The following is a 16758-nucleotide window of genomic DNA, read 5'->3' as shown; positions in this document are numbered from 1 at the left end:
GCAAAGCTGGGGTGTGAGAGCTGGTGGCTCCAAGCACATCCAGGATCTTGGTGGGCCTGAGCACCCGTCCTGTGTAGCCCCACCAGCTGCTCGCCCTCAGCCAGGATCCCATCTGCACTGGCTGCCACATCATCACCAGGGCATGACGAGCTCTGGTTTCTATATGTGCCCTGTTTGGTGGGGTAACAGAGTAAAATCCACCAGCACTGACAGGAGCGTGTGCCTTCTGTGTCACTGTGTGGAGCTGCCCTGCTCCAAGGGTCCTTCGCACTGCAGGGGAAATTACTTGGCCTTTTGGGGACCCTCTACGGAGGGAAGTTGAGTCTACAGAAAACTCTCAGTTTTCCTCTGCCTGCTTTCTAAGCAAGGGAATCATAAAATATCTCGAGTTGGAAGGCACCCATAAGGATCATTGAGTCCAACTCCCTCCTCCTTGCAGGACTACTTAAAACTAAACCATAATGTCTGTACCCAGCTTAGTGCCTAGATCTCCAGGGCACTACCTGCATCTTGGAACAAGGTGAATGAGACACAACCCAGGGGATATGGCAGGGCCCGGTTTCTTGCATGACTTCCTAAGGAAATCCCATGTGCTCCACACAGACTCGGAGTGACAGCTACAGCTGATGTGGATTTGATGTTAAAGATTTCCCCCTGGTTGAAGCCTGGAGCAATGAAAGCATGCCAGTGTTTTAGCCAAGAGGACATCCATGTGCTTGCTGATTATCTTACCACCAGGAGAGGAGGAGGGCAGGGGTGTGTGTGTTTTGTAGAGATGCCATCAAAGCTCTTCGTCACCATTTTCTCATCAGGGGCACCCTGAGGTTGTAAGGCCTGAAGCATCAGCTACTAGTCAGCAAAAGGACAAAGAGATGTTTTCTTTCTCTTCCTCTCTTTTCTATATCTGCATTCAAAGTGGGACTGCTACCAATAAGCCAGTGATGGCATTGTTACTGAACTGGTTTTAAAATTGCCTCGATATCTCTTTTATAATACAACACAAATGCACAGGGCAGTAGCTAAGTTTGAAAATGTTGGTGTAGTGCTGTTAAATTGAAAGTACCATTTGACATCTTAATGCAAAGAGAAGGCCCATCTTATCCACTGGGCTGAATTTGTAACATATGCCAGATGACATGATGCCACCAACGCTTAATGTGTCTTGTAAAACTGAATATAAACAGCTCTCTCACCTCAAAGATTCATAGCTTTTCCTGAGCTTATACTAAAGACAGATTATTAGTATGCAAATAATACAGCAGTACCTTTTTGTGGCTTGAATTACACAGGATTTTTTGTACTGATCGATTTTACTTATTGAAAACTTGCCTGATTACTGCTTTCATTAATAGTGGCACTTACTTGTAGTCTACCCCCTAACATTTCTCTATGGATCACAGCATCCATGTTTATCTGACCTTTTTCTTCCTGTACACTGAAGTCAGTCAGGGATGAAGCTTTTAGGGGTCTGCACCAAAATTCTCCTCTTGGTCTGTGATTTAATGCTCTCATCCGCTCTGCTATCCTCAGCGCACAGTCTCCAGCTACACACATGAAGCCCATCCTTTGAGAAGAACAGTGCTTCTCCTAGTGTATCCCAGCAACAAATATCCCTAAACCACCTTCATAATGCCAGCTCTCAAGTTTTTCTTTATTATCTTCCTCACCTCTACCCTTCTTCTCTAGCAATAGACAGACTTCTCATTTAAACCTCCCCTCTGACCCCCTTTTTACCTACCTACACCTGATGCCCTTCATCTCTTCCACTGTCTTGAGGGCTCTCCCCCTCCCTCTCTTCTCAGGGGGAGAAAGAAGACAAGAAGAAACTTCTTCAAGCACTTCCAGGATCAGCCCTTTGGTCTGGACTTGGTTCATCCTGCAGGATCCTGTTCCCATCCTATTCCCCAGCACTACTAAATTTGCTAGCTACGCATGATCAGAGGGAATGTACCTCAGCTGAAGAAGTTTGGGGATGTTACCAGATGGGAAACCCAACTCCACATTTTGCATATTCTCCTGTTTTTGCTTCATCCCACCGAACTTTGCACCTTCTTACCACCAGCACTTTCTTGCGAAAGAAAATAGTCAATGCCTTGGTGCTGTGGCAGAGATCAATCTTTGCAAGTGTCTATTGCTGGTCTTCTCCTGCCATGGAGGTGGCCCTCATAAACACTCCTCTGATCACCTGAGGCCAGGAACAACTAAACCACAGAAAGTGATAGTCAACTTGAAGGATCCAGGACATCCCTACTTTCAGCCTTACGTAACAGAAATCATCTGCATATGGGCAGATAATTAATGAAGTTTCCCAACACCCCCAGACAGTCTGTACTCTTTCACAGAAGGATAAACTGCAAACAGGCAAGAAGAAAAGTTCAATAGCTGGCTCTGCTGCCCTCCTTGTAAATTAAAGTATTCACATGGATATTTAGGGGAGCAGGATCAGGATGACACATGCCATAGCAGGAGTCACTGTCACTTTGGGGGTAGGCAACAGCTGTCTGGAAAATCAAGACTTGCTCTCACTAGCAAACACTGTAACTTTTGCCTCCATGAGAAGCATCTTTGTGTTTAAGCTGTTCAATATACTGGAAGAAATAGGACTCCTTATAGCAGATATATTGAACCAGAGGCTTACAAATATTCATAATTACATTAATCTCATTAGTTGTCCATTAACACATTACATGGACTGTTCTGCCTTAGATTATTCCTTGTGTATTTAACATTTGAAGTGTTAAATAGAAACAACCTCAGAATTACTTGGTATTTCTCCTGCCATTTTTTATCAGACCTCAATTCCTTCAGTCAGCTCTGTAAATTAAAATTAATCTGGTGAAGTCCTGAAAAATTTGGCATGGTGTCAAGAGATGAAAGTTTTAACACGTTATATGAAAACAAGTCAGATCATTCATCAATCTCCCACACAAGCCTAGAGAGAGTCACTCGCTGCTCGGGTTTTCTTTTTTAATGGTTCTGTCTCCCAAAGGAGGGAATGAAGCCTCTCCCTGCATCACAAAAGCCATCTGCAAATAGATAGACCTAAGAAGTTCAATATTTTCTATAATTCTGTGAAGAGCTAAATGCATCAATAAAATATTTTATGCATCCTGCAATCCTTTGATGACTGAATTAGCTAAATGAGATTGAAATAAGGAGTGATTTATAACAGGCTGTAATGAGAAATGAGTTCAACTGCCTTCCAAACAATTGACAGGGAATAGATTAGTTTTAGCAATGTAGTGATTTAAAGGAATGGAGAAGGGAAAGCATTCCCCTTTGATCTCAGTGAGAGCAAAGTTTCTTTAGACATGATCCGATCCCAACAAATACGCAGCAAAAGGTTCATGTAATGGTGCTTTTTTCACCCCCTTCACAAAACAAGAGCTAGTCCAAACTAAGTTACTGAGGTTTGTATTGGAAGTCTCTCTTCCCACTGCTACACAGCCTGCAAAATAGGAAACTTCCCTAGACTTCCAGAGAATAATGACAAATTATTGCGAACTTGAGTTTATAATACAGGAATAAAAAGTACACCTTAACTTTCATGGGAATCACTGTAGATCAGAGCTATTTTCTTCACGAACCCTATAAAAGACAAATATTTGTATTCAGATGTCACACTCGCTCATGGCCTTAATGTCAGGTGTTTATTCTGTAAACATCCATAAACGATCCAGCAAAGCTGGAAGCACTTGCCCAGCTTTATCATTGTGAATCATTTCATCTAAGTCAAACTACTCCCAGCAGCAAGGCCAACCAAGTAGCCACCTGAGTGTACTTGGGAAGGGAGGCGATGGGCCAGACCCAAAGAGGAGGCAGGCGAGGCTGAACTGAGCCCTGGGAAACGAGGTTCTGACCAAACCAGGTATGGCACAGCACGGGTATTCAAAGCACACTCCTTCATTTCACCTCCTGTGATCACAGTCCTGCAGACACTTCTGCCTACATGCAGACTCCCAACCATGGTGGGATAAAGTACCTGGAGAACTGGCAGCTTAATTTACCCCTCCGTGGCCTCGCCCTGCTTGCAGAACACCTGGCTCTCTCTCTGCATGTGAAGTGGATGTAAAACAGTACCCTCCAGGTTTGGAGGGTGCAGATTGTGAGCGCAAGCAGGTCTGGGTAAAGGAAAATCAAAGCGGTGATTTATTTGGATCAGGGCAGCCTGCTATGAACCTAATGCGGCTGCTCACGTAACCTGGGTAAGCAGCAGACTTCAGACCTGTACTGTGAAGAAAACACTTTTTATTACTAGTGATTCACTTTCATTTCACACAAAAAACTCCAGAGCGACTATCCGCTAATGGCTAATCATCTGCCCGTCTATGGCCCAGGATTACTTTTTCCCTGCCCCACCTGCTGGCACCGCTGCAGCGGGATGAGTCAGGGATGCTTTCACAGCGGTATGTGGAACAGTAACGCGTACAAGCCTCTGCACTGTTTACAGGATCACTGCCTCTGACTTTTCCCATACTAGGTGACAGAAAGACCCTTCTCGCACCGGTGAGAAGCGAGCGTTGATCTGACACTAACTACTGACAGGCTGCAAAAATATTGATAGTGCATTTAGCAACACTGCCCCAAATCTTTGCAAACGAGAGCTTAGACTCTCCAATTATTTTCTCCCATTATATTGCCTCATTCTGCTATGTATATTAATTGGCTGTTTTGGTTTACTATTTAGCAGCTGGCTTTCTTTTAAGCTAAAGCTCATTCCCCTTAACTGTGTGCTTCCACAGATTCTGCTCTGCCAAAAGGTTAAACAGATCTCATTACCCATTTCCTGCAGAGACCTAATTTCGACAAAAGGCCTTGAGCAGGGCAGTATGATTGGCAAGAAGGAGAATAAGATTACAAGAAACTGTTTTCACAGTTAGCCAAATACCGAGAAGCACAGAGACCATTTGAAACGATGCCCCGCGTGGGTCTCAGCAGCTGGGCGGAACATTCGGCCTCTTTTGGTTTGCGATTATTCTTGCATCTGCCCCTTTCACGCAGCATCCTCAAATGGCGTCCCCCAATCTGCCAACATGTTAAGCAGCTCAGGACAAAAGATGGTACAAGTCAAACTTTGCCTCCAATTCTCCTGAATCCTTATATGCTGTTCAGTGATGCCTATTAAATGGCAAGGCAGCCCCTGCTGTAGTCCTGACAGGGAGCAGGCCAGAAGAGGAGGCAATCTCCCCCTCCCCTACCATCTCCTGGGCAGGCCTGGTTCACTCCTTGTAGAAGACAGACATTGCTACTACCCAGGGGCGCCCTAAGTGTCATCCACAGGCACGAGGTATCTGGCTCACCGCAGCTGAGCAGCTTGGGGCAACCAGTTGCCCATACACAGCCCTGGTCCTCGTCAGGAGCTCGGTCCTCTTGGTGGTCCCAGAGCCCACAAAACCCATTAGACTCTGTACAAAAGGGGAAGGCAGCTGTGGGGTTTTTTTTTAAGACCCTACTGGAAAAGAAGACTGTGATGGAAACAGCTCAAATTCCCACCTGCCCCTTTTATTTATCCACATGCCAAGGGCATCAGAGATTCAATTCAATTCTCATTTCTGCCTGAGGGCCTGAAATGTGCACCAAGGCAGTGCCTCATTCACCAGGCATGAGCCCTCCTGGGGAGGGGACACCAGCCCATCTAAGATGGCTTACTTTGCAGATTAGGGAACAAGAATCACTGTGCTAGTGTGGACAGGAGCAAGCAGGAAGCTTTTGAGGAAGACTTGCAGTTTCTGGAGTAGAGGATTGTGCAACCCCCTTCCAGGAGGGGGTTCAAGCCACATACTCTAAGCTGGGAGCCACTGGCTAAGACTAGTCACAAGACGCACTCTGTCTTTCAGCTTTCTCTGTTGATTAGCTCCAGCACGTCTATGGTTAGTACCCTAGGGCTGTCTGTCTGTATTTGAAAGGCCAGTTCTCCTAATTGAACAACAAGCTTTGGATCAAGCTCTGGACAACAGACTCCTCTGTCTGTAGTTATTCCAGCTCAAGGTCTTGCTGCCTGTGCTGTCCTGTGCAGGATGCAAAGAACAGAGGGCTGCCATGGAGCCAGTCAAGCACTGGGACAATATGAGGAGTCTTCATCCCTAGATGTTTCCAAGATCCCACAGGACAGAGCCCTCAGCAACCCCATCCAAATGCAGTGGTCATCCTGCTTTGAGTTCTTCTCCTGCTGTGGTCTGTGAATCATCAATGGTCTACAAGATAGTGAAAGGGCAGCTGCAACATTATTGCTACTCTGCCTCCACAGAGGCACTGAAGTGGGAGACAGTAAAAGAGGAAATAATATAAGTAAAATAGTATCCAAAGCATTACCTACTTTTTAAATTAGATTTCAAATTGAAGTTGTCACAGCAACTATACAAGATGGATTGCAGATTCCACCTTCCCTTCTTAGAAGGTTCAATAAAGTTTAAATTGAAAACAAGTTAGGAAAAGTATGGCAGCTGTGTCTGCATCAGCAATCCAGACAGCTCAACAGCAGCAGATCTAGAAGGAGAGGCTTAGGATGTGACGTCCACTCTAAACACATTTCAGAGAGCCTTATTTGAGGTTAGCTTTAGCCTAGCTCTTTGGACTGACTTTCCCTTTGCGGGCTGCTCCTCTAGTTTGCTCCAAAAGGAACCCAGTCCATGTGCTCAGAGGTCACTCCAAAGCACAATTAAATGAGAACAAGCAAAAGATAAGCAAAATATGCAGTGCAGGCTTCTATGGGGAGAGAGTTGTCCCCTTCCTAGATTGTAAGAAGTTGCAGGTAAGTACAAAAAGCATCAGGCCTGATAGCATTTTGGATAGTCCAGTGCCAAAAGAAGTGTGGTGCTATGTACAATAATGATATTCAGGATTTATCAGCTTGTATTCTGCTGCATTTGGCTCACTTGCACAGTGTTAGTGTTTTAGCTGTTTTGCCAAAAAACACAAAAGAGAAAAGAAAGGAGACTTAAGTGACACTCAAACCCACCATTCAGATCTCAAAGAGGAAGCTCTCCATCAGGATCTTACAACTGCACCTGAAGTTTAAGGAATAGTTATTTGTTGTTTGAACTACACACTGATTTGACTGCAGAGACAGAGTGCAGGAAACATGCTTCGAAGTCGCTAAGAACTAATACAAAACTAAAAAAAAAATTGCTGCTTATTGAGTGTTGCATTCTGTACCATCCACCCACAGAATCCATCAGCAATGTTACAAAATGTCCTTGGGGCAGCCTTGTTAGCAAAAGCTCTTGGAGCTTGTTAGCCCATGTAGACAAATTGAAAGTGTAGGTGGACATTAAATCCAACCCAAAATAAGCAAGCACCTCTAAGCGTCAGCAGATTTATAATTAAGGTGGTATTTCAGTTCGTTCTCAAAGGCCTCTATTATTATTATTGTACCTAGAAGATGGAAGACTTTAATAAAGAAAGATGTCAGGTCTTCAAACATCATTTTCCCTCCCATTTGGCAATGGCACTACTGTAGTAACAGACTTCTGACTTTGTGGAAGACGTCAGCAGTTTCACATTTGAGCACCACCATCTCGAATTTTCTTTCCCAATTAACAGATCAGATGGTGCAGGAAGCTCAGCCCCTGTGAAAGGGGGTCCTGGACTCTGCAGGTCCCAGGAGATGCTGGCTGTCACCAAGGCCTCTCTCAAGATGTCTGGGGTGCCAGCTGACAGCCTCGTGCCAGCACACCTTTGCAAAGGCCACACAACTCCTTCAGCAGCACCCACATCATGGGTCACCTCCCCTAGCTCTCCACGCAGTCCAGGCTGTCGGACATCTGCGCACAATGGGCTAAGAGGAGGCCCAACTAAGGGCTGTAACCAGTTGTTTAAGACCAGCTATTTAGATTCGATTTACACAAGTTAAGCTTGTCAAAACCAGTGCACTTAAGGCTACTTCATATTTCAGGTTTCTTTTAAAGAAGTTAGCAATTTACCAAGAAAATAACAAGAGACCTCTGTTTCTATGGATGTCTATATTTTAAAACTTTGAGTAATATTTACTCACGCTTCATAATATAAAATGTCTTTCAGGATCTTAAGTGAAGCTGCAATAAGTTGGTTTTGGTTTGGTTTTTTTTTTCCCCCCAAGAAACTTTTACAGTTTCTAAAAGTTTCTAGACAAACAGCTGTCTTGAAATACTGCCCTTCTGGGGCTCAGCGAGATCTTGATGAGCATCTCCAGCGCTCTAGGTGGGAACACTGGCTGCAAGCATACTGTATCAATCTTGATGCCGATGCAGGAGTTAGTCATCCTCTGAGTCACTCTCCCCACTGGCTGGGACACACGCCCTGATTGAGGACATGAGCTGGTCCTGGATCTGCTTCCTGGGGTTCTCCTCGAGGTCTGTCTTGATGGCGCCCGACTCGGAAATCTTCCACTCCAATTCTGTGCAAAGCAAAACAAGAGAGCCATGAATGCAGGAGAGCAAACTGGAAAAAGCCCACCCTTGCTTCCCCAGCTGACTTCTCTTATCACCCTGCCATCACCACCACCAAAACCAGGGCCCTGCTCTATTCCTCCCCCTCCTCTTCCACATCCTGCCCCATCTCCCACGCCCCCTCCAGCCAAGCCCTCCCTTCACAGCCACTAGCTCTGGCACCAGTTTCAGCACAGGATGCAGAGCTCAGGGTACTGCTCTGCAGCCCACCGGTGGCATCTCTGCTCCCTCTACATCTGGGAGTGTAAAAGAAGCGATTGATACAGAGCAGCAGCTTTAGACAAGGCAGCCCTCCTGGTGAGAGCGAATCCCACCTCTGTCGAACCACAGAAAACAGGTTTGCACATTTACTGCTGGTGAAGGAATACTGCTCACGTGTTACAGCTGTTTGCATCATACGCCAAGTTAATCACAGTCAGAAGAGGCAGTGAATCAATTTGCTGGGGGGCAAAAAAAATTATAGCAATTCCATTTACACATCTGAATTATAGGTATTTTTCAGGGATGTACTTTATAAACGCAATTCACCTCTTTCCCACTACACCATGCACTGATTATTAGTTCCTTAGCAAGACAGTAAGAGAGACTCCACCACCAGTAGTAGGCCTATTACTATATAGACCCAAATTGGATTCCTTCCCAGAAGTGGTAAAAGTCAATACAACACATTCAGTTGAAACCTTTCTCCTAGTCCTGCTGGCAACCCTATCATTAAATCTAATTTCCTTCAGACATTACAGAGTAATGAATACCACCTCACACTTTCTTTAATCTCCAGTGGAAGTCGCCTAGGATTAAGGGAGAATGAAGGAATAAAAGAAAGTGCAGAATTTCAGTGCCCAGCTTTCTGTGATGACTGAATTAAGCCGGCTCAGCCACCTTTGGACCCCCCCTCCCCCCCAAATCAATTATTTATGTGCTAACAATGGGAAAAAGCTAACTGTAGGTTCTGCTACCACTGCTCACTTCAGTGCCTAATTAGGCAACTGCTGTAGTTAAGAGTGAGCTGTTCTCAAATCAGCGATCTCATTGGTGAGCTTTTCCCCTTCTGACAGTTGAAGGCAGGGGAGCTTTTTTTTTTTTTTTTACAGCACAGCTCAAGATATCCTGTAAACTTCAGGGTTTTAGTTAAAAAAAAAAAAAAAAAAAAGCCACCAACCTCTTTGCATCCTATCCCAGTACAGGCAGTGACACCATTCAGCAGGGACCTTGAAATGCTGCTTAACTGTGGTCCACTTCAGATAAAGATGCCCTTAAAGTCTGACCTTGAAAAAGCTTGAAGGCATCTGGACCAATATGCCTACTCAGAAAGCTGATAAGTATCCTTTTAACTGAAGTAAAATCCACTAGGTGACATGCGAGTTGCAAGAAGAGCCTTTTTCACTCCTAACCTCTGTCTTCAAGCACTGCTGTAGGATACCATCCCCGACCAACCACCTCCAAACAGCAGCTTTTACTGAAGAGCCACAGTGCTCTGTGAGACCTGCATCCCCACCCTCATCTCCTGAGGCACATCACGCTGACGAGGCTGCACGACCCAGCCTGCCAAGATGGGCAAGGAGAAATGGGTCTATGGGAAAACTGTGACCTCCAGAAAAGGAAACAGCCTTTCCCCGTGGAGCCCTGTGCCCCCTGAACCACTTGAGGCAGCAGCTTAATGTGCTCCCATCTCCAGGAGACAGCAAGAGAAAAAGGAAGCAGCCCAATTTCAGGCTAGCAGCCCCATTTGGGCAAAGGAATGGGCTCTCTTTAAAGGTTAATAAGGAGTGAAGCCTGTGCGTCAGGAAGGTACAACAGACCAATATGTGCCATTGGCTTGAAAAATGAAACAAGAAGCCCTACAATGTAATAGGCAAGCACCAGTTATCAAGTGCAAGGTTTATCAACTAACCAGGGGCACAGTCAGTCACTGAAGTACAAGAGCCCCAAAGAATGTGCGTGGGTACTATTTACCCTGTAATATACTCAGGAAAATTTGTTTCACCCAACACAGGGTGTGAATACTTGCACACACATAAGTATCTATATGTTGGCCTACTCAGCCACTCATTGCTTTTACAAGATAGCCTTAATCACATGTTGTTGAGCCGTAAGGGTAAAAAAAAAAACAAACAAAAAAAAAACCAAACCCCAAAAAACCTAATATGATTTTTAGTACCTCCCTTCTCCTAAGCCTCAATTCTCTCATTCCCAGCAAAGCAGTTTTGCTTTTCCTTTGGAAGACCAGAGATGCAGACTCACCATCCCTTGTCAGGTTCATGCCACCGAACACCAAAGGCCCAATGAACTGAGCTTTGATGTCTCCCTCCAGGTAGACGAATATTGTAGGCAGGTTCTTGTCGGGGTAGTTGGGAATGCAGGTCGTAGAGATAGCTTTGATGAATTTCACATCTCTGAACTTCCTTGCAAGCCCGCTCATATGTTGATTTATTAAGGCACAGAGTGGAATTCTGTAAAGAACAGCACCAGACACACATAAGGAAAAAATAAAAGACAAATTAGACAGTAATCTGCTCCAGAAGAAAGGTCAGAAATATCAGCTCGATGGGTAGCATTTATTGAAAGACAAATGTACCAGAAGCCATTTCTGAAAACTCCTGTTGTCCGCTATTCCAGCATTCAAAGGAAATCAGCATCACTGGAGGTTGTGGTGGGTTTTTTGTTTTAAGATATTGGCAATACAACCTTCCCCTCTATCATACAGAGAAATTGGTTTATGAAGATATGATATTTAGAAATTGCATGAGCAAGGGCAAAATAGAAAGAAAAGCAGCTCCTGGAAGAAAGTAGGCAAATGACGATGAGCACCTGTGAGGCAATTAGAGACAATGAACCAAATCAAGTATTTCTAACCCTTTCTAGAAAATTCTAGCAATTTATCAGACCTATCAGACCATGCTGACAGGACTGGAAACCTTGTACACTCCATTTTTATGAGTCTAGAAACCAGGCTAAAGACACACAGTGATCCTTCTAATGCACAGTTCCTCACACTTTATCCAGAAAAACTTCCAAAGTTTGGATATTTCAGTGGCAGCTGTATGGTACAAGTCACACTGTGCTGTACAGACGTACAAAAAAGCCACTTCACGGTAACATTGTTTTAGAGCTAAGTTCAGCAGTCTTGAGTCAACAGTAATGAAATTACTAAATCAATTTTTTTTTATTTCTTAGAATTCCAGAATCAGTCCCTTAATTTCCACAATAACTACACATTTGGCTGGAGTCTTTTCAGCTATTGACAGTGAAAGGTTTAAAGGTCAAAACCAAATTCTTACCCTTGTTTGTAGAGGTGCAGAACTACCCATATACCTTTTCCAGCTTTTGTAACCTCTTGAATGTAATCTTTTCCCGAAATCTCCAAAACTTCCCCAAATTTATTCTTCATTTGAGCTGCTTTCATTTCTGCTAATCTTTGCTGCCTGAACAACAAGGAATGGGAAAGAGATCTTGAGAACACATGCATTTTTGACAGAACAACACTTAAAGGAGCTGGTTGAAACCTAGATTTCAGAGGCACATTACAAACTTCTTCAAACCCCTGAGTAATGAAAGCAGGCTGACATATTGAATAGATGCTCTTATATTTGCATCACAAGTTAAAACCATCAACATGCAGGTACAAGTATGCTTCATGAATTCCCCCCCTCCCCCCATTTCTGCCCTCAGCAGACATTTCTTCTGCAGATACTACACTACCAAACTAAATGGCAAAAACCATGGGAGATGGTAGAGATAAAGAGATAATGAAAAACCAACACTGTAATTATGTAAATCTGCAGCACCTTAATCTCATTCATGCAAAGATTGAGAAATCTTTGAGGTGATTTTCAGAGCTCTCAGAATCCCCAGCCATGCACTCAGCAGGTGCACATTATCTCTGCAAAACTAGGTTGTAGATAAAGGACACTGAATTTAAACCCAGTTATCCTATTAAAGACACTTAGAAGACTTACAAGACACCAGAAACACAACCCACTTTTTCTATCACCAGGCCTAACAGCATCCTTCCTCTCTTCAAGAACAGCTAACACCATATAAAAGAAAAAACTTTAATTTTCATTAAAGCCAAATTCTGCATGCTGCTCTGACCTGTACATTTCAATAGCTTTCTCATCTTCCTCATTAAATTCATCTTCATTCTCTTCTAGCTCTTCCAGAGTCATGTCCTCGTAAGTTTTCACTAGAATGGAAGAAACATCAAATCAGCAAAATCCTCGTTCCAGAATTAAAACTCATCAGCTTTTATCAGTCTAACAAAACTTATTTACTTTAAGGACAGGTTAACTACAGGAAATAAGGGGTTTTTGAAGTATTATTGTTACTGGATTTTTAGAAATTATTATGCACTTTAGACATAGATTGAAAGACATCGATGTAAAGGGCTCTGAGCTGAGGGCTGCCTAGACTAGCACACAAGTACCTGCACTAGCTCTCCAGTTTGGTGGCTGTAGCAAAGATGTACCTAACATACACAGAACATGGCAGGGATGCCTGAACAATGGAGGAAGGAGGAAGCATACAACAGGCAACGTCATGAGATACTTTTACTTGCACGTTCACATGGCAGACTCCCTTTGCACTGTTCTTATTTCAGTTTTCAAACATTTACTTCTCTAACACAGAGCCGACATAAAGAACAAAACTTTCCTGTGCTGGAAGAATCCACGTGTTCAGGAACGTATTTGTTTGACACTGTTAACAGATGACTGACCACCTTATATGAGAAGAAGCTTTGGTATCCCTCACAGACTTGGAAAAAGGATACATTGCTTTACAGGCAAATAATCACTACTGCTGGCCATTTCCTTGTACAAGCTTCTTCCAGGAGCCATTCCAAGACTTGTCCTGCCACTGCTGCCCGAGTTGGCTGGTCACTCACCAAGAGACTTCTGAAGGATGGCAAGCTGCTCCTCTTCCTTTGCGCGCTCCTGTTCCTCCAGATTTTCCTTTGGAGGAAGGATACCTTTCTTGCGCAGGATGTCATTCCACTCCGTGTCTTTATTTGGGTCCTAGAACAGAACAAGAAATGGATGATGTGCATTGAAGGTAAACTTTACCGCTTCCAAAACATAACACAGGCAAGTTTTTCCAAGAGGCACAGCATATTGTTAAACTGGTAAATGTCTGGATAGTGCCAGAAAGTCACAACATGCATCCTTCTGATGCTGAGACTTCTTTGCAGCCCCAGACCAGTACCCTGAAGAGTGACTTTATTTTATTCCATCCCACTCATAGCATGTACAGGAGGTCTTGGTAAGGTACAAAAGTTTGAGGCATTGTAACCACCGTTGCAGCTCTCACAAGGTAAAAGGAAAGGGGAGGAAATCAGCTGGGTAACAGGGAAGCACGCTGGCCACAGTGCTCACGTCCAGAGCCTCAGCGGAACAAGAGGCCACCAAAACAGCGGTCATTGCATCGGGAAGCACTGGTGAGAAGACACAGAGGAGCCAGCCGTGCAGGCCTAACTCGGGATGTATAGGAAGTCTCCTTGGTAGATTCAAGTCAGCATGACTACACAAGTGCTTAGAGGGAAGCAAGCACAGTCTGCCAGACAAGCCCATTGCTAGGGAATCAGATCTAAATCTATGCCTAGACTGTTCCTGAAAGTTAAAAAGAGACTTTACTGTGATAAAGTCACAATAATGCCACAAAACAAGGCCAACAGGCACCCATGTATCGTTGAGAAGCTCAGTATAAGTTTTGCCAAGTTAGATAGCAATTTTATCTTTTTAAATACATGAAAATTCAGTGATAAGCACTCACAGGCTGATTTTAGTTCCTTTCCATCTTGACTGAGGTTCACTTTGAAAACTGAATACAACACCTACTGCTTCACTACAGCTTGTATCAACATAGCTTACACTAAGTCTTTTCAAGACCATCGCTCTTCTCTAGACCAAGACACCGTACTTCTGGACTACTGAGGCATGGGGGGGGGGGGGGGGGGGGGGGGGGGGACAAGGAAGGAAAACAAAGTAGCACAGCAAATAACACACCAGACTACTCCCCCCCCTCCCCCCCGTGTCTCTGTGGTCATTCTTCCCTCGACACAGCATTTCACAGCACCTACTGTCATTTATCAACATAGTGATGAAGTGCCTGAAACGCCCACCCGCCCATCTGCTTACTACAGTAGCGAAATAAATATCGTACTTGGGAAGAAAAAAAAAAAAAAAAAAAAAACCAACAAAATACCAGCAAACCACCACAAAACCAAGGCATGGAGCTTCGTAACAAGACCACCACATGACAGACACCGCCGCCTCCAGAAAGGGGGACGAAACCGGGCTCCCCCCCCCGCTGCCCGGGGCACTCAGGCCGCTGAGGGCGGCCCACGGCTGCCGGCGGGGCCCGAGGCCGCCCGGCCCGCCCCGGCCCGGTCAGGCACAGGGCCAGGGCCCGGGCCCGGGCCCGGCCCCGGCGGGCTCCCCAGGCAGCAGCGGCCGCACACGGGCCGGGTGCGCCGGGCCCCCCCGGCTGCTCACCTGCATCCCGCCGGCGGGGCCGGGGCCGGGGCCGGGGCCCGGTCGGCGGCAGCGGCGGCGGAGCGGAGCGGGGCTGGGCCGGTCCCGGCGTGCGCGGCGCGGCCGGAGGAGGCGGCGCTCCCGGCGGGGCGGGCGCAGCGCCGCTGCCTCTTCCCCTGCCGCCTAATAAGGCCGGGGGTCTGCGGCAGCTGCCGCGGCGGAGCCGCCGGCGGGCGGGCCCGGGCAGCCGGGAGGGGCAGCGTCCCGTTTGTCCCTGCAGCGGGGCCGGGGCGCTCCGGCTTGGATGAGTTCCCGGGTTTCAACTTTTGCCGGTGTTGGTTTTTTTTTTTTTCCCTTCCTTCCCTCTTCTTCCTCCTCCTTACCGTCAGCATTTCCCGTGACCGCCACAGCGCCGGCTGTTAAAAAGTGCGGGTCCCCCCGCTGCGTCTGCACGGGGCCGGCCCCTGCTCCTAAACGGGGATCCCGCTTCGTTTCCCGCGCAGGGAGCCCCGGGACGCACACCGTGAAGAGCAGCGGGATTTAGGAACTCCAGCCTCCCCCTGCCAGGGGCTTTGCTGCTCCCCGGCCCCCTTCTGCCGGCAGAAGGGTGTGGGTGCCTCATGGAGCAGCCCGGGGCTGACGGGCGCCTGCAAGTCCCTCCCGCAAGCAGCTGCGGTGGGTGCCAAATCGTCCCCGGGCCTGCAGGCGAGCAGCCGTCCCTGCCTGCCACCCTGCAAGTGCTTCTGGAGGGGTTTCTTGCAAAGGTTCTTCACGTAAATCATGAGCCCGCACGACTCGGCGTGAGCTGCAGCCCTGCCCAAAGCCCATCTCAGCAGGTCTTTAACCCAAGTACTGGAGAAGTATCTGGAGAGATGCCCCTACCCTCTCCTCATACCCCTCAAACCAACATCAGCTTGGAAACGATGCAGGATGTAAGTCATGGAGGGCAGAGCAATTCCCACCCAACTCTCAGGTGGCACAGCCCCGCAGCCGGCACAACCTAAGAAACCTTTCCTCATCCCCACGCTATATCCTCACCGTCGGAGCTCAGCCAGGTTTGCAGTGCAGCTCTGCTCTTGCCTTGCCCCTTTTATCATTGGTTCAGCAGCACAGCGAGGGATGCAAAATCACGTCCTATAAAAGTAGCCTGCTAAACGCACCCTGGAAAAGTTACGCAGTGGAGAGCAAAACAAGGAATTTCATATCAGATTGAAAAACGTGTAACATATTCTGAAATTCTTGTTTCAGAAGTTAAAAAAAAGAGGGAGCTACTTCCTAGCACCTTCCAGCACTCCTTTCTCACCTGTGAAGCAATCAGGCAGGAAGAGAAAGTGCATTTTCTGTGGGTCAGCCTTGCTAAAATTGAGTCCACAGGCACCTTTGCGATATGGCAGCAGAGCTGTGAGCCCCTCTCCTACTGCCCAGCCCCAAATGGCTTGTCCTTTTTGGACACCAAGGCTCTGTAGGGCACACATGGGAAGCAGCGTGGCCGTGACATAGAATCATAGAATCGTTTAGGTTGGAAAAGACCTTTAAGATCATCCAGTCCAACCATTAGCCTAACACTACCAAGTCCACCACTAAACCAATTAAGGGTAGAGTAATAATTAATTTCATATTTCCTGGCTTGGTACCTGAATTATTTTTTAATGACAGTAAAAACTAGGAATCACTAAGGTTGGAAAAGATCTCTAAGATTGTCAGTCCAGCCGTCAACCCAACACCACCATGCCCACTAAACCATGTCCCAAAGTGCCACATCTACCTATTTTTTGAACACTTCCAGGGACGGTGACTCCACCAGCTCTCTGGGCAGCCTGTTCCAATGCTTGACCACCCTTTCAGTAAAGAAATTTTTCCTAATA

General features: G+C 46.2%; 1 protein-coding gene across 2 annotated transcripts; it reads right to left on the bottom strand.

Annotated features, from left to right (window-relative positions):
* Window positions 1-8016: 8016 nt before the first annotated feature.
* On the bottom strand, window positions 8017-14941 carry PDCL3 (phosducin like 3). 2 transcript variants are annotated; one of them, XM_075724091.1, is made up of 6 exons: window positions 14915-14941; window positions 13309-13438; window positions 12519-12609; window positions 11705-11848; window positions 10668-10876; window positions 8017-8374 (listed from the first exon to the last, which is right to left on the bottom strand). In XM_075724091.1, exons 1-6 carry the CDS (start codon window positions 14918-14920, stop codon window positions 8232-8234), a joined length of 723 nt encoding a protein of 240 aa, XP_075580206.1. In that variant the 5' UTR covers window positions 14921-14941; the 3' UTR covers window positions 8017-8231. The 2 variants fall into 2 exon arrangements, with proteins under 2 accessions (XP_075580206.1, XP_075580215.1); XM_075724100.1 differs by lacking the exon at window positions 11705-11848.
* Window positions 14942-16758: the final 1817 nt, after the last annotated feature.

Source organism: Pelecanus crispus, chromosome 1 (genome assembly GCF_030463565.1).
Source record: "Pelecanus crispus isolate bPelCri1 chromosome 1, bPelCri1.pri, whole genome shotgun sequence".
In the NCBI taxonomy this organism is placed as follows: domain Eukaryota; kingdom Metazoa; phylum Chordata; class Aves; order Pelecaniformes; family Pelecanidae; genus Pelecanus; species Pelecanus crispus.
The sequence above is the reverse complement of the archived record's forward strand: the minus strand, read 5'-3'. Positions and strand labels throughout refer to the sequence as shown.